The sequence below is a fragment of the Mugil cephalus genome, chromosome 10 (assembly GCF_022458985.1).
Source record: "Mugil cephalus isolate CIBA_MC_2020 chromosome 10, CIBA_Mcephalus_1.1, whole genome shotgun sequence".
In the NCBI taxonomy this organism is placed as follows: Eukaryota; Metazoa; Chordata; class Actinopteri; order Mugiliformes; family Mugilidae; genus Mugil; species Mugil cephalus.
In genome coordinates, this window is record NC_061779.1 from 16,499,813 (window position 1) to 16,520,085 (window position 20,273).

At 44.1% G+C, this 20,273-nt stretch overlaps 2 protein-coding genes across 4 annotated transcripts; one reads left to right on the forward strand and one right to left on the reverse strand.

The window, feature by feature from the left end:
* The first annotated feature begins 151 nt into the window (after positions 1-151).
* Positions 152-12,491, forward strand: sergef (secretion regulating guanine nucleotide exchange factor). Of its 2 annotated transcripts, none has more exons than XM_047596057.1 (11): positions 152-256; positions 487-625; positions 940-1,092; positions 1,627-1,721; positions 1,842-1,902; positions 1,987-2,100; positions 2,187-2,249; positions 2,645-2,803; positions 2,873-3,039; positions 4,398-4,434; positions 6,688-7,838. In XM_047596057.1, exons 1-11 carry the CDS (start codon positions 221-223, stop codon positions 6,918-6,920), a joined length of 1,257 nt encoding a protein of 418 aa, XP_047452013.1. In that variant the 5' UTR covers positions 152-220; the 3' UTR covers positions 6,921-7,838. The 2 variants fall into 2 exon arrangements, with proteins under 2 accessions (XP_047452013.1, XP_047452014.1); XM_047596058.1 differs by lacking the exon at positions 6,688-7,838 and adding an exon at positions 12,215-12,491 and having other exon boundaries at positions 206-256.
* On the reverse strand, positions 7,827-19,835 carry kcnc1b (potassium voltage-gated channel, Shaw-related subfamily, member 1b). Of its 2 annotated transcripts, none has more exons than XM_047596042.1 (4): positions 18,120-19,832; positions 14,084-14,999; positions 13,135-13,308; positions 7,827-9,494 (listed from the first exon to the last, which is right to left on the reverse strand). In XM_047596042.1, the coding sequence occupies exons 1-4, from the start codon at positions 18,681-18,683 to the stop codon at positions 9,385-9,387; spliced, it is 1,764 nt and encodes a 587-aa protein (XP_047451998.1). In that variant the 5' UTR covers positions 18,684-19,832; the 3' UTR covers positions 7,827-9,384. The 2 variants fall into 2 exon arrangements, with proteins under 2 accessions (XP_047451998.1, XP_047451997.1); XM_047596041.1 differs by lacking the exon at positions 7,827-9,494 and adding an exon at positions 9,996-12,093 and having other exon boundaries at positions 18,120-19,835.
* Positions 19,836-20,273: the final 438 nt, after the last annotated feature.

Genomic DNA, 20,273 nt, shown 5'->3' on the forward strand with positions numbered 1-20,273 from the left:
CATTTAAATTGTTTACAATGTGTTTACGATGTTCGGATTAAATTCTTGAAGAAGAATTGATTTGACAATAATATGTTTCAACATATAACATATAAAAAGTCTTACGTGTAAAAACCCACTGTTGGGCCACTAACCAGAGAACTCACATAACTACCAGTGATGGTCTGCTTTACGGCAGTGTCGCAAAACTCACGGGACTCTTCTTCAGACTCGGTGCTCCATGGAAACACGTCTGGAGTTCTGTTTACACTCATGGGTAAGTTTGTTATCATAGCCGCTGTATCCTCCAAATGGCCCATATGTTGTCCGCTTAGTTTAAGTAGCTCAAATACTCACAAACAACACGGTGCCGCTTCAGCCGTCAAGGTTAGCTTAGCTAGCGACTAAAGTAAAGTAAGAAGCTCCTCGCAGCGAAAACAAACGTGGGTTCTTGTGTGTTTGGCGGCTACACGAGCTGTGATGGTTGTTGGTTAATGTTTCTGTCAGGGAGCTAACAGCTACGGGCAGCTGGGACAGGGACATGTGGAGGACCAGCCCGGTCCCCGGCTCTCTGACAGCGCCGCCTTACAAAACCGGGAAGTCCGGACCATCAGCGGGGGAGGCGGCCACACCGTGATTATCACCGGTAGGTTACTGTGTGCTCCCAAATAAATAAATAAATAAATAGATAGCTTTTACATACACGGTTCAGTAGGTCGTCAACATGTGTCCCAAATGTGAGCTAAACTTCCAGTGGTCAGGTTGCGCCTCCTCCTGGCCAAACAAGTTATTTCTCGATTGTATGTCATAATTTATTGTATTTGAGCAGCAAATATATTTATATAATAGATAGAATAATAATGATAGCATTTGTCTGTTTGGAGACGCTGTGTTACTATCTTAAAGCAAATTAATGATTTGTATTTTCCTAATGTTCCTGGTGTGTTTTGTTTTGGACAGAGAGTGGAGAAGTGTTTGCATGTGGACAGAACAACAAAGGACAACTGGGACTCGGCCACATTGCAGATATCTCCACTCTTCAATTGTGCCCCATCTCAAATCAGAGAGTCACAAACGTAGCCTGTGGTTGGGATTTCACTCTTCTTCTCACCGGTGAGCGCTGACGCCAGTAAAATGTTACTGTGTTATTTTTATTTGTTCGCTAGGTTCATTGTGACATTGCGTTGGGTGAAGCATTTCCTTTAACCATTTTCTGGGCCATATGCATTGAAATTACTGCTAATGTGTGTATGTTAAGTGGTCAACACATTTCATAAATACAGCCAACTCTGAACACTGCTGCACTGTGATTGTTGGCTTATTGAAGTTTTTCCTGACAGATTTGCAATTTAAATTTTTACAGCCAAGCTTCACTTCAGTGGTCTTGGTGTCATAAATTAAAAACATGTGATGGAGCATTACGATGTACAGGATGTGTACTTATAGGTATAGGAGGATTACGAGATCTGTGACAATCCGCAGGCACATTAAATAAAGTTTAAAAATAAATAAAAATAAATAAATAAACCCCAGAGTTACGCAGTGCTGTGCAAATTGTCTTATTGATTTTGATTTGAAATCGATTAATTCAACCCGAACACTGAATATTTCATCGTGTTTTGTTTGCATATGTATTTATTTTGACAGATTGTGGTCAACTACTGGCATGTGGCTCCAATGCATTTGGTCAACTGGGTGTCGGACCAGCAGTCACACACTCTGCAAATCTGCTGGCTGTTGAGGTGAGCATGTAATGTGGTTGTAGTTTAGCTCCTATGAGGTCATGGTCTTGACAGTTTTTCTTATTTATCTGCGTATTCACTTACATTCTAGTTGGGTTGATTGTGCTTTTTTGCTTTCAGGGTCTAAAGGAGCCAGTGGTGAGTGTAGCAGCCGGACTTAGACACTCACTTGCTGTGACTGGTAAGGTAACAGCAGAAACTCTGCTCACTGTATTTTTCATTTTGCGGTTAAGTAGTAAATCCTAATTTTCTGCTTGGCTCTCAGACTCAGGTCGTGCAAATCAATGGGGAACTGGTCTTTTCAGCCATGCTAAGAGAGCACTCAGTCCATGCCCTGTCCCAGCTCACCTCGGCTCTAAGGTGCCCTCTCTGGTACCAGGTGAAGTAAACTGTACTGAGCGAAAATAGCAACTGAAAACAAAGCTGTTGATTTATGGGTGTAACATATTTGTGTCCACGTTGTAGGTCTGGATCAGAGGACATCACGTCTGGTAGCAGCAGGTTCAGTACACTGTGTGTGTCTTACAGGTACGGCAGTAGGAGATTTGGTCTTTCCAAACTATCCACCGCTGAAAATAGACTGGAAGTGCTTTGCTTACAAAAAAAAATTGTTGTTGATACCATAACAGCATATAAAATCACTGGATTGCATGTGGGAATGTCGGGAAACAAGCTAAAAGAGTCAATAATAGGCTTCTAAAAGCAGCTGCTGTATCTAAATGCGTTTTGCGCTGCTGTTCCACAGGGAGCATTTACGCTTGCAGGCTGTACCACTGAGTTGTTATGCACTTCAGGTTCATGCATCAAGTCCTTCCTCCTTTATGTCCTGTAATTAGTTGACCAGTGCCTCTCAATTACTGTTCTGCCTTTCTGCTGCTGCCTCTGCTGGATGAAGAATAATGTCGCTCCTGTCGTGTGTGCAGGAGATGGTGATTTGTTTCTATGGGGAAGCAATAAGCACGGCCAGCTGACCGGCACTGAGCCCTTCCTGTCTTCTCCCACTCTACTGAGGCGATCTCTGTTGGATGGAGAGAAAGTTATAAACGTGTGGAGCGGCTGGACGCACACTGTCGCTCAAACGGGTACATATTATGTCTGTGACGCTCAACACGATGGGCGCCGCGTCTAAACAAGGGTATTATCTGTTTCAGAGAGTGGCAGAGTGTTCACATGGGGCAGAGGAGATTATGGGCAGCTGGGCCGACAAGCGTCAAGCAGTCAGGACCAAGAGCCGCAGGCAGACGGCCCTGTAGCAGAAGGTGGCTGCCGGGAGGTTGGCCTCCCTGCCGAGGTTAAAGTCCTCCACGGAGCAACACAGGTAAGACATCTCAATGTCTGGCACTTACAGATGGAATAACCTTAGTCATGTTAGGGTCAGTAAAAAGTGTTTCTTAGATTTAGATCGAATATACACTCTATTATTATTATTGTGAATGTCAGTGTCGAATAGAAAAACTTCCGTGGCAGTCCAGCAGGAGGCAGCAGACGGCCACAGATAAAAAAAAAAAAAAAAAAAAAAAAAACCTTGCTCATTTAATATGAGGTGAATCTGGGTGCCCCTAAAGAGTAGGTTGTTAATGATTTACATCCCTATATCCATCCTACTCAGTACACTCAGTGCCATTATTGGGCAGCTGGCAGAGAACCACTTACATTTAGTGTAGGCGGAGGCCTCCTCTCTTTTAAGGGCTATTATGTGTAAGCATCACACGACGGCAGCAGTTAACCCGTAGTAAATGGCAACCAACGGCATGGTGGGAAATTGTTGCCAATAACGCGGATGTCAGGGACGGGCAAGGGCAAGTGCTCGATCCCTCGTCCAATGCGCACAAATCATTATAACAGCACTGGCGTATGTCAGAGCGTAGTAATCTTGTGTGTAAAGCGCAAAACAAGACGGATTATCTGAGGTGGACCATGAATCTCTCAGCCCACCCAGCTGTGTTGGTCCTTTTACACTGAACAGACTCAATGCGCAGATGAAAAATATTCAGTGAGCTGTCACGTATTTATGAGGCATGTGAACACTGAAGAGAAACAAATAACAGCCCGTCAGTGGTTCACGTATCAGTGGCTCTGTTTCTAATCATGACTTGTCACAGCTTTTCATTTTATCTGAAACATTTCCTTATATAGCTGTTCAAAGGATATTAGTGGAGATGGAGTGCACGTCCAAGAAAGAGAGCCTTCTAGCGAGCGTTGTCTCGTTGTTGCTTTAGTGTTTCGATGTCTAATTCAAGACCTGTCACAGCTATGATGGGGGAAGCCATTAAACTGTAAAAGGCTTCAGCAGAGCAAAGCTGGGCAGCCTTCTTGAAACAGACGCATTAAGTTCTCCATCAAGCCCAGCAGTAGGTTTTAACTTTTATGACTGACTTGGCTTCCGTGCTGCACTTAGACTACTTTGAATTGTGGAGCCAGGACATGAAAAATTGTAGTTTTTAATGTACGCAAAGGCGAAATAATCCCCAATGTTATCAGCATGTTCATGGCTGAATAAAAGTCGATGACATGAGCTTGATCCATATAATTTTATTTGTTTTTTTTAGAGGAAACTTTGTTACAAAGTCTGTCAGTATCCATGTTGGCAAATTGATCTTAAATATTAAAGCCCTCAAATTGTCCGTCTGCCTTCAGCGTCTATTTCAAACTGTTTTAAAATATTTATTTCTACAGATAACGTGTGGATCTGAACATAACCTTGCCATCGTGGGTGAGTGTAGTCTCTCTTCTCGCTTGGCTTTCCGCTTCATTTTCTTTTTCCTGCTTAACACACATAATACTCAACTGCACTATTTAGACACACGAGGATTGTTATGAGAAATTATTAGAGCCCTTTCTGGCCTGACATAACTCTGAGCATGAAGGAAAAGGGAGTACACTTAGATGAGGCTAAACTATTTCAAATCATGCTTTCTGTACTAAAGAATTAGTAAGGGAACTGTCTAATACATTACAGTTAAACATCCGTGTGAAAAAATAATCCCGGTAATGCTGAAGAGGATTTCTGAGGTCGGGTCGTTGCTCTGTGGCTTTTTGCTTCAGGATGTAATTACAGCCTGGATAGATGGGTATCACTGACAGAGGCAATTACCCGACTAGGCCTGTAAAAGAGCTGAATTAACCACACACATTTACAAGCATATTTTTTCAGTCAGATGTTTGGAGAGCACTCTCGCTATATCCACATAAGAACTGAACACAGACACCGCAGCCGCAAACATGCCTGAGAGATTTCTAAACAAAGACGGGCATATCAGAGTGTCCTCCTCAGACTTACAAAGAGATTAAATGAGCTTTCATTCCTTCCAAGCTTGCAGTCTCCTCCTTTTCCAGAGTCACCGACTGGCAAACTAAAACATTTTGGAAGTAAAATGCTCCACATAAAATTTTCAACACTGACCCAGTTTTTCACATCAGCATGAATATAAATACAGCAGATTGACTCTGAAATGCAGGCGCAGGGTTCCATAGCGGAGGAACATTGAAAGTGTTTCTACAGGCATCCAGGCCACTCACTTTTAATGTTCTGACCGTGTCTAGGTAATCATAATGGATGTGTCGTCACAATTCGGAAATCATAATGACCGTCCATCACGCTAACCCGCGAATCACTGACTTGGAAAAGTTCCGTTAAGGGATGAGAATGCAGAACCAGCGAAAGGGAGAACTCGTGTGAACCTCCACCACCTCGCTCCTCTGACATGCTCCCCTCTTTTCCTCTTCCTGTCTCGAGCGCGGTGGCAGGAGCAGTGAAATAGCAAAACAGGATTGGAAGCAGAGACCTGAGTGCTGCTATTTCTGGTGCTGAAGTAGGTCAGGCGGCAAGGAACGGAGAGCATTGCATGCTGCTTATGATATCTGTTGCCCCGCTCATTTCTTGCCCATTTTCACCTGGGGAAGCTCCCCTCGTACATGAAATTCATCATCGACGGTCGGAGGTGGGAGATAGGTCAAAGGGGCACAGCTCATCCAATCTGAGGAAAGAGTTTTGTTTATGTGAACAGTATCAAAAAGCACATTAGATTAGATCCCGTCTTAACTCATACCTGTAGAACGATGCAAGATGTGCTAAAAGAGGAAAGACACCGATACCGAAGACACCGTCAATGAATCGTGATTCGAGTTTCTTCTCTTTTTTTTTCCTTTTTGTTGTGCTGAGTATTTTGCAAGCACTTCGTTACCATGGAAACACTGATGTGCTGTACCCCAGTCAGTGAGTCCATGAATTAAGCGAGGCACCAAAATAACGCTATCCCCCCTCCACCCCCCACCGGACAAAATGCCTAAACAGATTAAGTTCACTAATAACACGTGACACTGAACGCTCTTAAACGAAGACAATGACAAACAAAGTGCAGTCACAAACGCATGCAGTATCTTAAAGACGAGCCTACGTGAGCGTTTGTAATGCAAGAGCCGTATCTGGCAGAATGTCACATTGACATAAGCTGCTGGCGTGAGATCTTGGTCTGTTAACTGGCGAAAGCATATGTGTCTGTTGGCGAATCCAAATCTCCAGCGCCGCTGATTTTCAGGGACGAGCTGAGGACCCAGAAAGACAAAGAAACCCCCCCCTGATGGAGTAAATGAAAAGATGGCATGAAAGGCACACAAGGATGGGGAAAGCTTGAAGATGTGCTATCCTTGAGAAAGCAAGCTCGCTTCTGTTGCTATGGCAATGGAGCCTATTAGGTAACTGTGTTGCCATGGCACGTGTCTCCTCGGTGATGCAGACCTGACCACACCCACCAGCAAGCTCACCAGCTGTGAAGAGCAGGGAGGCTGTGTTACTGGTGTCAGCGTTGGGAACAGAGAAGCCGATCGCATATGTCCCTTCTTTTCGATTGGTTTTTGCACCGACTATTTTTTCTTTCCAATTTCCTAATTTTTTACATTTTTTTTTTTGTGTAAACACAGTGCTGCAGCTACCTTCACTGACCCATGACCCCTCTGTTTTTTTTAGGGGGGCGTCTCCTCTCGTGGGGCTGGAATGAACACGGAATGTGTGGAGACGGTTCACAGGCTGACGTCTTTCATCCACAGATCATTTCTGGCCTAAGACCTCTTCTAATTGGCTGTGGAGCCGGACACTCCATGGCATTGTGCGCCGCTGCGACGACGAGCTCGACACAGAACTCTGCATCGAGCGCCACTGGAGCTGGAACATGTATCCAGCACGACAATCAGAGACTATAAAAAGAGTGATTTTGAGGGATTCCTGTTTTTAGTCGGTGCTCTGTGGAGCCCACATACGATCATATTAAGTGCCCTTGACTATACATTAACTTTCACTTATTTTTTTTTTTAAACACTACCTACTTGAACAGATCGCATGTGAAATGCAGCTGTCATAAATACTCCTGTGTGGCTGGACGCAGGCTGAGTTATGTTTCAGGTGGCAGAGGCCAGCTCATCACTTTTATGGACATGATGGGGGCAATAGCTTAGCAGGACACGACAGTGCCTATGGCTGCTGGTCCACCTGCAACGTTTGTCTTCTGAATGATGCCGTTATGGACCATGTGAAGGATGGTCTACACTCTTCCTATAGCTTCATCTTCCCATGTCATTGGTTTTACAGCTGTGATCTTGAGTGTCAGGGGCAGTCAATCTATGCACCTCATACTGTCACATTTTGATTTAGCACGTAGACGTACTGGACAGTATTTTTTTTCTTGTCAAAATGTCCACCTCCTATTCATGTTCTCGTGAGCCTGTGTCATACATGTTCTTATGTGCACCATTGTAATGCTTTATTAATTCATCTTAGAGGAAACCCGTCTCCTGCCTTTGACCCAACCTACATATGTATAAGCAGGGGACATCTGCAGTGCAGCACCTGGGTGCAAACTGCAGTGTCTCGGTCAAAGGCAATAGCAAGACCCAGATAGGCTCATATCTGCATCACGCCTGCTGGTTTTTATTTTTTAAAAGTTCTAATTTTATAGAAGTTCTAATTGTATGATTGTGGTTTATGCAAATTAAATTAGGAAAATATCTGCCAGACTGTTAGTCACCTGCCTTAAGTTATTATATTATTTAAATAAAAACGATGTTACATGGATTAATTTGGAAAAATAAAAATAAATAAACCAACACTCGTTGAAAAATTTATCATTTCTGTGTTTTTTTTATTTATCACTATTTATTGTACAAGTCTTAACTGTATTGGTCAAAAAATACACAAAAAAAAAAAGTCCCCTAAACAACAAACCAATCAAAACGATCACTGATCACCTTGTCGAGATAACTAACCACAAAATGCACGGTGTCTAAAACACACACTCTGAAATCTCACTAAACGGCACACGTTAGTTGCCTCTAAGTTGCATTGTTGAATCCGTTTTCACATTAACTGCTGCTGTTGTCCTTTTTATTCTAATTCTGTGCCGGACAAAGACCGGCAGGTCCAGATCCGCTGTATCCGACTGCACGCACTTTGTTGGCAGTGTGTCTGCAGTTGTTTGGTAAAAAGTTGGTCCCTTCTCACTAACTTTTTACACACATGAGTCTGTGCTTTGTGTTTTTAATGAGCTAATTTCTTGCCTTTAGAAGCTGATCCATGCTGGGTCTTTATTGCGTCTATGTGCTGTTAAGTACTGAATGAAGCTTGTGTTCGATGGCTGGTGACTGCTAATCTAACATATAATGTACAGTACATTGGTTCATTATGTTAGTTAAGCTATACTCCTGAATGGTACGAAGAATTTGCATAACTTAGGCACTTGTCCAGTATGATAAGGATAATGGTTTGGCATTAGTTAGAATTCGATACTAATATACCAATTAACATGTGTGCGGAAAAAGAGGAATAACCCCAATCTATGTGATTGTCAAACTATATAAAAACAGAATAAATATGGATGTCTGAAATATAAGTTGATGCATTTCATCTGTAAGGTCCTTGTGAATTAAAGTACAACTGCAAATGAACATGTAACAACAATACATTAACGTCGAGTATCCGCTACTCCTTTCTGAATAACCCTGCGTAACGTTTGATTTACCAATTGAATCGTTTAACAACTCCAACAGCCTGCCGTTTTAATGCCGCATCGATATAAGGTAAGAGTGGTGTGTTTTTTATTTATTTATTTTTTTAAGAAAGCGTGACCCTTTTTTTTTTTATACTCGTTTTGTGGATGTTATCTCTCTGATGCCTGAAAACATATCAAAGGAATGTCAAAAGTTCACTGGTGCAAAACAGTGCAAAGTCTACAAAGATGTGACCATGACAGTGCAAAGTTAACGATCTGTTTAGTCCGGCTGACATGACGAGTGACGGGTTTTAGCCAAAGAAGGGGGGAGGAGGAGGAGGGGAGGGGGGTGGGGGTGCGATTGCAATCGGAGCAACATTTTTTTTTTTTTTTTTTTTTTTTTGGTTCCAACAGAAGAAGCACACAGATATTTGATGGTCACTCGAAAACATTGGTACACACAAATTCAGCACACATAAAAAGCGTATTTACAGCACTGGCACACACCAAAAATAGGCACACAAATTACAACACAGTAACCAGTCACAGATACTGAGCTACATAAGGCTTGACAACAAAACTTCCTCAGTGCTACATCTATGCTGAGTTTGTGATGTACAGGTTGCCACTGTCACACCCATTGAAAAATACTAAGTAATACACACAACAATGCTACAGCACTATCAGGTGGGTGATGGGCCATTATGGGTCATACACATAGTGGTTGGTACACCATGGTTCATAACACAAACTGACTCTGTTGGTTGTCTGCTCCGGTGCTGTCGTTGGGTCTCTATAAACATATAAAAAAACAATAACAAAAATAAATTATTACACAAATTATGTATAATGGTGGCAATGATGGTGGCGATGATGGATACCTGTACGGTGCGGGGGGAGAGGTGAAATGACACTAGCTTGGAGAGTAAAGAAAATGTGCTCCGTTAGTTCCTCATGGTAAACGGTGGGTTTACCATGTATTTCCCATGCTTAGCCAAGGCATCAGACACCAGTGTGAACTGTCTGTGTGCAGAGGTTGGACTCTGAGTCGGTTAATAAACATGCCTCGATCATGCTGCGTTTTACGGGTTGATGTACAGTAGTTCAGTCATTGTCATGCGTTCGTATACTTTGCGTCATGCTCTCACGCTCGTTATTGTGCGCCGCCTTTGACCCGGGCGCGGGTAGACAGAGGGTCAAACAACGGTCGAAAAAACACTAGCGGTAAGCTAGCAGGAAAGGAGACATGTATGTATGCATGTGTTGTTGAATAAAAACGGAGTCTAAACACTCGTTGAGTACAAAATTTATTTCATGCAAGGACTTATATTTACATATTTTATTTAAATACTTTTCTGTTGCATAAATGGAAAATACATGCATTTACCTTTCCCCAAGGAGACCCAAATCCCACACTACGTCGTATTTTCACCCCCCCCACTTGAATTGCATGAGCATATAATTCACCTGCATCTCTTCACATCAAATCTTTACAAGATTTTTTTTTTAACCAAATATATAACGTCCAATAATTACCACAAGAGACATGACTCAAAATGAATAAAAAACAAAACTTAGCTGAGTTGCTATAATTACTGTACGCTATCTTCTCCTAGAAATTAACATTTCTGATTGGTCAACATAAAATTTGTTAAAGTGCCCTGAAAGACTTGTGCATAATTATTGGGACAGTATCAATACCTGTAACAGTAGATGTATTGACGTTATAAATCAGTAGACATACATACTGTAGAAGTCATTGTGACATCTCTGGTTGATCGTAACTCAATATATTTTGGCTCTTTACAGTTGCCTGGTCCCCTTTTACAACATTTTGTGCTTTAATATACAAAAAGATGGGGACTGTTAAGTCTTTTTTTTTCCTTTCTCGGTGCTATGTATCCCCCTAAAAGTTAAGTCTGTGTTCAGTGGCGTAACAACACTAACCAGGATGGCATTTTTACCGTGATTAAGGGTACGAGGGTTGTATAAAATAAAGCTTTTGTTACTGTTACTGTTATGAGCATGGTACAAAGTGTAATGATGCTACACTGGGAGCACTTACGTAATATCGTGTCAATTTATAACTCACTTTTGCTTTGCCTCACCAGGTACGAAGGCACCGTTGTTTCATAATTCATGAGTCCTGCCTTAATTTAGCAGCACAGCAGTAATAGAAGTTGCTGCAGACCACTGATACTGTTTAAAAAGTCATTGCTAACCAGTAAATATATAAAAACTATTTATGCTCATAACAGCATTAGTTGGCTTTACGACAGATCCCACTATTTTAGTTGGAGGCCCCAGTCAAACGAATACAAGAAAATAAATATATGAATTTGGGGAAAGGCAAAGAATGGCAGCTACATAAAAATCTCTGCTATGACTGAGTCTCTTGTAAAGCTCTCTCAAAATGCATAAAATGACAAAGCTTTAGAAGCTTTTGAAAGAAAATTTTTTTTTTTCATTTTTTCTTACAGGTACTGTGATACAGTTAGCTTCTTGTTGAACATAATTTTTCATGCAGTTCATGCAAATGAACAGACATTTCTGTTCCGTTTAACATTAGATGTATTCATCACTGATATCATAGGAATTGTCGTCATCTCCATGTTGCATTGGACACCATGAACATCATGTTCAAATATTTCTTTTTTTTTTCTTTTTTTTTTAGTGGCCACTCAGGTAACATTGTCTGGATTGCACTCTCAGAATGATAACGTCTCTACTTTGCAACGTACAAAGCACTTAAGAGGAGTTCCCTTAACAGCTTTTGGATATGTTTAAAAGCCATGTATTGTTAATGTCCAGCATATTGTTAGCAGGGGTTACATCTTATGAAAAATTCTTTCACAAAATTGTAAAAAGCAAATGAGAGAAGAGTTATTGGCAGGAAAAAGTATGAGAGATCAAAAGCAACAGAGCAACAGGCAATGGTTTAAACAGAAGGAAAAGAGTGGGGTTAGCCTGTGGTAGAAGTAGAACAGTGCTTTGTCTGCAACTGTGGTGACCCATGCAGAGTGGCATGTGCCAATGTTTTCTAGTCTAGGATATGATGACACACCCAAGGAGAACACTTGGGAAGCTTAAGAGTAAGCACAGTTAAGATACAGTTTTCCAGAAAAGTAAAGAAATAAAAATGGAAAAAAAGCAGGAGCGAAGGCAAGTGTAAAAACAAAATTTGACAGGAAAGATAAGGAGGAGGAGTGTGGACTGGCCTTCCAATGGCATTGTGTCTGCTACTCAACCATGCTACATAATGGATGGGATGGGAGAATGTGAGTGCTGCATTAGACAGGGTGGGCTGCAGGGCAGGGCGGACACTGAGGACACTCCAGAGGCATCCCCGCTCATGCCAGACATGCTGTTAAGGCTCCAAGGCTTTTCATAACCTTCAGTTGAAAAACAGAGAACGTTCTGAGTACACTGCAGCACTGAATCCACGACAGAATGTTTTGGTGTTCCTCACTGGTAAATACTACACCTGTTGCTTTCTTGTTTTTGTCTCCAAAGAAACAGGTCAACACAGACTTGAGACAGATTATTATTCTCCATGCATTGAGTGCATCAGGAGTACAACAGCATGCACCGGGTGGTACTGGAATGGTTTTGGAGTATAACACTGCAAAAGACTCAGAAAGGTAGGTAGGCACCTCAGGCAGGGAATGTATTCTCAGCTACAGGTAGGATTTCACGCTGTATGCCAGTTACTGCACACAGCTGAAGACTGACTCAGAGGAATGTTTTTTCTTTTACTTTAATGTCAGATTTAAAAAAAAAAAAAAGATCCCTTCTCTCCCTCCCCCTCTTATTGAATTATTAAATCAGTAAATTGTGTTTTAATCTGAACAGCAGTAACATTTAACTTCCTCCGTTTGTGTTGTGCTCCTTCACCATACTGATAGCACCCATCAGCAAGACATTTCATGCACTGTTAATGGTCAAGAGCAATGTACTCGTAAGTCAGGATCCCGCATGATATTTATCATTAAAACACAAGTACATACATGGTACACAGGTAGCACATAAATACTCTCTTAGGCAGGTGAGACAACACACTCTAGATCATAGAAATCTCGAAAATAGCTTTCTGACTGGTAAATAAATAGGGGTATTACATTATGCATGGTATCAAAAAATATATTATGTAGGTGTGGACAATTATTCTTGTGGCGATTTGTGCTTGGCCTTAATGTGTATTTTTTGTGTGAGTTGGAATTGTGTATGTATATATGTGTGTGTGTGTGTCCTCAGGATGACTGAGGAGAAGCAGCTGCTGCGTAAGTGTGGAGGTCATGTTTAGAGGTTTGCAGTTGTGTTTGTGTTGTTTGAGTGCGTGCCTGTGAAAAACAGAGGCAGGAAGGGAGCGTGTCTACGGTCTACAGGGTGTCAGTGTCTCAGGGGGGCCTGTGATTGGCTGTTACTGTACGTACCCCTCCTCACTCTGCCACCTGTGTGGTTGGGGCGTTCAGCCGTGGTGACCAGGAAGCAGGGCCGCTCTCTGTCGCCGGGGCTGAAGATTTCCTCCGGAGATATGGCCTGGTCTATGTGAGGGCAATCTTCGTTGGCCAGAGCTGCGTTGGCTGCCTCACCGTTCAGCTTGGAATCTAAAAAGAAAGCAATAAAGAAAAACAAAACGGACAGAAAAAAAAAAAAAATCTGGTTTCATATACCAGCTTTTTTTTGTTCATTTACTAAAGGGGTCTTTTCATTTCATTTACTACCAAGAGATTAAGTGGAGACCCCCTACCTATTACGTGTGTTTTATATCGCAGTCCTGCCGACCCCCTGTTGAAGACCTATGATTTACCACATGTTTTCATATGACCTACTGCAAAACTTAAATACACTCAGGGGTTACCTTAAGGCCGCCTGTACGGCTGCTGTCTGATGTTTACTCTGCGCTCCTTTGTGAAACGTCTGTTAGCAGCGCTAGTGATTTATGAGTTTTTGAACACAAACTGCATCAAAGGTCAGTATATGTTTGCAGTAACGCCACCAAGGGCAAACCAAGTCAGTGCCTCCAACATCCGCTTACGTTGCTCTAAACAAATACATACTCTCACTTAGCCTAAAGAGAGAGGAGGGGGAGTGAATCACTGCATTAAGAAGGGCAAAATCAATAGTAAGATTACTCATGACTGGCCTCACTCTCTCTATTTTCCTGTCCAGAATCAGATATGCTTTTTATTACTTGTTTTATTGATTATTTTCAGTGGCAATCTCATTTGTATTGTCTCATGCCTGAATCATGAGCTGATTGAATGAAGTGTGGGAACAGACAAACAGTGAAACAGCTGAATAATGATTCGACTGCTTCAGGAGAGCAGAGAAACAATGAGACAACAATATATCAGGGCATTACTCATATCTGTGTCTTACCTTGAAATTTTATCTCGAAAACGTCATCATGGGCTATAGGGCTCTGAGGCTGGGAGCTGATGCTTGACTTACAGAAGTTGGGAGAACCGGGTTGGGGCGCTCGTGGGATATGCCTGTTTTTTTTCTTTGGTAGTTTCTGTTTTGCCATGGCCAGCGAGTAATACATTCCAAAGTTGTTGACAATCACGGGGACGGGCATGGCGATGGTCAGCACACCAGCCAGGGCGCACAGGGCTCCAACCAGCATACCAGAGGTCGTCTGAGGGTACATGTCTCCGTAGCCGAGGGTCGTCATGGTCACCACAGCCCACCAGAATCCAATCGGGATGTTCTTGAAGTGTGTGTGCTCGCTGGCTCGTGGGTCGTTGGGGCTAGCTCCGATACGTTCAGCATAGTAGATCATAGTGGCAAAGATCAGGACACCAAGGGCGAGGAAGATGATGAGGAGCAGGAACTCGTTGGTGCTGGCCCTTAACGTGTGGCCTAGCACCCTCAGCCCCACAAAGTGACGGGTCAGCTTGAAGATACGCAGGATCCGCACGAAGCGGACCACTCTCAGGAAACCCAGCACGTCCTTAGCTGCCTTGGAGGAGAGTCCGCTGAGGCCCACCTCTAGGTAGAAGGGTAGGATGGCCACAAAGTCGATGATGTTCAAGGCGTTCCGAATGAAGTCACATTTATTTGGGCAGAAAGTTATTCGCATTAGAAATTCAAACGTGAACCACACCACACAAACGCCTTCGATGTAGGTGAGGTAGGCCGCTGTCTCCACCTCCTGGTAGGTGTTCTCCACTGTCATATTATCTACCATCTCCACTTCTGTGCGGTTGATGATGGGGTTGAAGGCCTCATGGGTCTCCAGACAGAAGGTGGTGATGGACACCAGAATAAAGAACAGCGAGGCCAGAGCCACCCACTAAACAGGAAATAGACAGCGTGCAGGAAAGGAAAGAGAGAGGAAGGGGGGTGGGGGAGAGGGCAGAGAGGAGAATGAGCACAGTAATACAGGCAATGTAATCAAGCTTGACGGCCCGGCAGCCATTCTTAGCAAGACACAATGCAATTCAATCTATTATCTCAGACAATGGCATCTAGTTCGACTGTGACAGTGGCATTGACACACCGGCCTCATTCCTCTCCTCTGTCTTTGTTCAGAAGCATCATTGTAAAAGGGACAATCAGCGTGAGCTTCTTCTCTTCCCTCTGCTGTATCCCAAGGTCGTGGCATCTTCAAGGGTACACCACATATGCAGAATTGTAAAGGGCCAGACCGCAACAGAGGATGGGGACGTTAGCGTCGACCCCCTTAACTAAATTTAGCTGGGGCTCTTCCCTTCAGCACCATCACCACAGTAGGTCTTCCCTACACAAGGTCATCCTGTCCAGATGATCACCTCTTGGGAATCACAGAGAGCTGAGAGGCTCATTGGACAGTTTTTTTTTTTTTTTTTTTTTTTTTTTATGAGAAACCCATATTTCCCTTAATGGCAAAAGAGTACTTTAGCCCTCAATGTGTATTGATTTGATGATCAAGTTTCATCACATTTAGGTTCTGATAATTCTGATGCATACTACAACACATGGATGTCACAGATACTGTATTCTCCCCTGGGCACTGACTGCAACCCCATCTCCATGTTACCGTCCGCCAATTGCATTGTACATGTTTACAGGAAGTGCTACTGCTCACACTTCTTATAGCAGATTCAGAGGAGAGTAAACAGCTATATCTTCAATGAGAGGTGAAGAGAGAAGCAGACAGGAAGAGGACAGCTACTTAATCATCCTGTGAATTGCAAAAGTTGGATCAATAGCAGGTTTTTTTCATGCACGGATGAAGTCCGGCTCTATACTACCTCTCAGCCTAATGCACGGCATTGTTAAGTAGCACCGACTAATAATGAGCGACACCGGGGAGGATGCAGGTTGGAGATGGGCAAGTCCGGGCATGAGGTCGTCCCTGTATTCCACTGAGCAAAGGATGAACTGTGTCCTTGTCAGTCAAGTCCATTCAGAGCCTTTCAACGCAACAGAAGATGGAAAACAGGCCCTCTTCACAACATCTCATCACTGGCAATTCATTGTGCTGAGGAAATCACTGCTGCTTATGAATGTCTGCTTCCCGTCCATGTTAGCATGGTGGCCCAGTGTGTGTGTGGGGGGACTGTGCGTTGACTCACAGACATCTGTCAGCTGGACTACCCTCTTTGTTGAGAGAGACGGTATCACAGGTCACCGCGCTGGTATTATTTCCATGTATTGTAGTATGTGACTGCTTTTTTATTTTTGTTTTTTGTAGTATAAAATATCCACCATTCAAACAGGAGGCGAACAAAGCACTTGACATTTGAGGACGATCGAATGCAAAATTACTTAATCACACAAGCTGCTAATGTCCAGCTTCTGTTGATATGATGTAAGTGAGATTTTGTTGCACTTTTTGAGCCATTAATAAGCGGTGTGTTTTTATCGCATTGCATAATGTTGTTGTTTTGTCCACCCCCTCGACAGTACTGTACAAAACAACAAGTACTCCTTAGACTGTAATACAATCCAGCTCAAGCACGCAGCACAGATTGCAGTAATCATCACCTGCTGCTTCTCTCAGCTTTCTGTACATGTAAACTGAATTTCGTCATGTTTTGAACGTCACCGGTTTTGTGAAATTTCTCCCCGTCATCGGGAAAATAACCTCTAGTTGCAGCCTCTGAGAGAGCGAGAGAGAAGAAAATGGCCATGTGCACCGTACGTACAGACTTCAACGTGGTAAAGCCTCATTCTTGTGTCTCAGCCTTGTGTCGGCCACTAACGCCACATCCCACACATCAGACTGTTAAACAAACACCTGCATCTTATCTCACAACCTCTTAAATTGTGTGTTTTTGTGACAGTTAGAGACGGCTCGGGCCTGCAGGGAGGGTGACCGACGATGACTGTTTGCTCCTCATTGGTTAATTCTTACTGTTGCTGGCAAACTCCAGACATACAGTGATATGCAGTGACAAGCGTTTTTTTTTCCACTGATGTATCCTCTGTGAATAGAGTCTGTAATTAACTCTGAAGCTCACTTCTAATTAATCTTCTTGCCAGTCTTGCTGGAGCTCTGTCAATCCTCCCCCTGCTTTTGTCAGACTCACTGTTGAATGTGGGACACATCTGATCTGGGGGATTGTTCCTGCTGGAAGACGGCGGCGGTTTACAAGTGTGTGTTTGGGCTGTGCGATGGGGGGGGTACGCTGCTTTCCTCGACGCTTGCTTTGAGATTGAGAACATGTCAATGCGGTTTACTCGTGCTGGACGAGACCTGAAAACTAATTACACCAATCAGGCTGCTACAGCTGTTAAAGCAGTGTGTGGCACAGCGGTCTTTGTTGGGGCAAGTGGTCAAAAAAACAAAAAGAAATCAAAAAGGTGTAAAGTCGTTTAATTGTGACCAGCGAGAGGCATTATGCCCAGATGGAAATGTGCCCGTAACAAAGCCCAAAAATGTCACCTCTAACAGCAACCCAATTCTTGCCTGGAGGTCTGCCACAACCATTCTGGTGGTGCCAAATATCTGGTTTCCCAATGTAGCCCTGACCTATTTAACTAGGGAGTCTGACTGCCCAGGGATCCTTGTCCTGGAAATATCTGATCTGTGACAGTCAGAACCAATGTCTTTATCTTCTGCTGCAAAATAGGGGAAGGTGGAAGTAATGATTTGCATGTTAATGGTTTTTACACACAAGGTTGGTCCATTTTCCCTCCCTCCTCCTTCCTTGTGCGCTCACATCGACCTGACGAGAAGACCCCTGGGAGTGCAATTTCAAGGTCATCAAACGCCTCTCTCCTTCCAGACCCATTAATCTTTTTTTTTTTTTTTTTTTTTTTTTAAACCATGAAGGAGCAAGGGCAGACGCACAACTCAGGCCGTTTAGAATATTTTTGGCTGAACATGCACCTGTGGTCATTTACTAAGAGGTTTCCAAATCTGAAGTGAAACGGGAAGAACAATGTCACACCTTAGAACAATCAAGAATCTTAAAAAGCCACTCACCCTTGCATATTTAGACGAGTAAGGGTCCTCAAACAGAGCCCAGACGTGCTTCTGCCAGCGGCTCCACAGGCTTCCACTCCTGGCATCAGGGCAGTCTCCCTGTGCCAGCCTCCTTGTCATTTCATCCACATCGTCCTCAGTATGATCCTGCTCTGGCTCCGCATCGTCGCTCCCCAGGTCTAATAGGCCTCCCCCGCCGAAACTATCAAGGGCCTCCTCTGCCTCCCGGTGTTGGCGATAGGTCATCCAGCAGCATGGTTCCACGTCTGTCTCATCAATCCCCCAGAAGGCCAGTTCCTCCTCGTAGAGCGGCCCGCAGACATCAGCCGGGCAGTGCAGTTTACCTGTCCTATAGTAATTAAGGATATGTGCAAACACGCCGGGGTGGCGGTCGAAGAAAAACTCCTCGATCTTGGCATCATAGTCAAAGTGGTTGGGTGCATCAGGCTCGGCCAGCCAGGACAAGCGTGTGCCAGGTAGGGTGCGCAGGGTGCTGCGGTATGTCTGATGTCTGATCCCTCCCACGTTTATCACAATGCGATCCTTGTCGTCGCTCAGGCCCATTGCGTCCCCTAGGCATTTCTCCAATAAGTTCCCTTCATCGCTTAGGTAAGTCTAGGCGCGCCGTGCAGCCATGCACAGAAGTAATCGCTGACGGAAACAATTACATAAGGGAAGCTGCGCTCAAAGCAACCTGTCGTCCTGTCTCACCAACTATGGAAGAAATCTGATCTGTTTAACACGCACCAGGCTACATCCCCTCTAAGCCCTATATTTTCTACAAGTAGCTGCCATGCAACTGGGTGATCATTAACGCTCCCTGTCGCCAGACTCGCCGCTGGAAGGTATGGAATCGAAATCCAAAACGATCGCAGCCAATGGCATCACATTAAGAATGAGACGTCACATCGTCGGTGAATCCAAGATGTCGAGATAAAAGGGACAAACGCTGGTGATCTCCCCCCTGCTAGCGGAACAAATCCAGCTCATTAGGCTCACCGGGTTGCGGCAATTGATCGGATCACTCCCGAGTACACTGAGCGTGTTTCTGACTTTCACAACAAGGTGACTGCGGTGGTGCTGAGCGGACAGCGCCTGTCTTTGGTCCGGCAGCTCCTGGTGGAGACTCGGCGCGGCTCCTCGGTCCCTCTGTTCCTGCCTACGGACTCACCTCCTTCACACTCAGCTCTGCCCGCTCCCTCCCCGCGATTAACGACACTAAGCAGCAGGTCTTTGTCTCAGCGGAGAGATGCAGCTCTGCTCACAGACTCGTCCCCGTCATTCACGCTTTGCTTGAAAGCGAAACAACAACCCCCCTGGTGCGCGCGAAGAAGGGATGGGAATCCTGATCTCTGTACTGCGATTAAACAAAGAAAATCAGAAATGAGTGGGCAACACATCTCCTCAAAACACGCCCAAATACTGCCTGTTAATCACGCCAGACTCCCAGCTCCTGTCTCAGATCAGATGGAGCATGCCCGGGGGAGGACCCTGCATTTATTAAAAGGCGCTGTCAAGCCCTCCCAATTACTAAAGCGTTAGAAATTGTCATCACTGCCCAATATTTCTTCTCCCCATCACATAATCGTCGACGCTCGGGGGGGTTATGGACGGCGAGCTGCTGTAACAGGCAGGAGAGAAGTCACGCACAGCTGGCTGCAGAAGGTGTGACTCTGGGGAACACGAACGCGCGGATCCGCCCATAACATCAAAAACACAATGACCATACACCTTCCCATCGCCTCTTGATTTATGCATGTGGAAACCAGGCTGCCGTCTGACTGCTCACCATCTAAGTGTATGCATCTGTGTTCAGATCGCAGTTTTAATAAATGGAGCTGAATGGAGAATTTAACATTTGCGAAACTCTTTGTCACTTGACGTGTACAATAATAAGCCAACGACGCAGACACCTGTGCTTGGTATATCAGCAGGGGGCGCAATTGTTAAGAATTAGTTTTTAGGTGCCATTGATTATGTGTTGAAGTGCAACGGGTCAAATTACACAGAAAGAAAGGGTCAATAATGGTGCGTAGTTTTTGGTGCGCACTCGCATCTCGAGGGTCACTTTTATGACCCGAGGTTGCCCATAATTAAGCCATATAAATGTAAACTCGCTCCGATCCCTGGTCGCTCCTGCAGATGAGGAGCCGG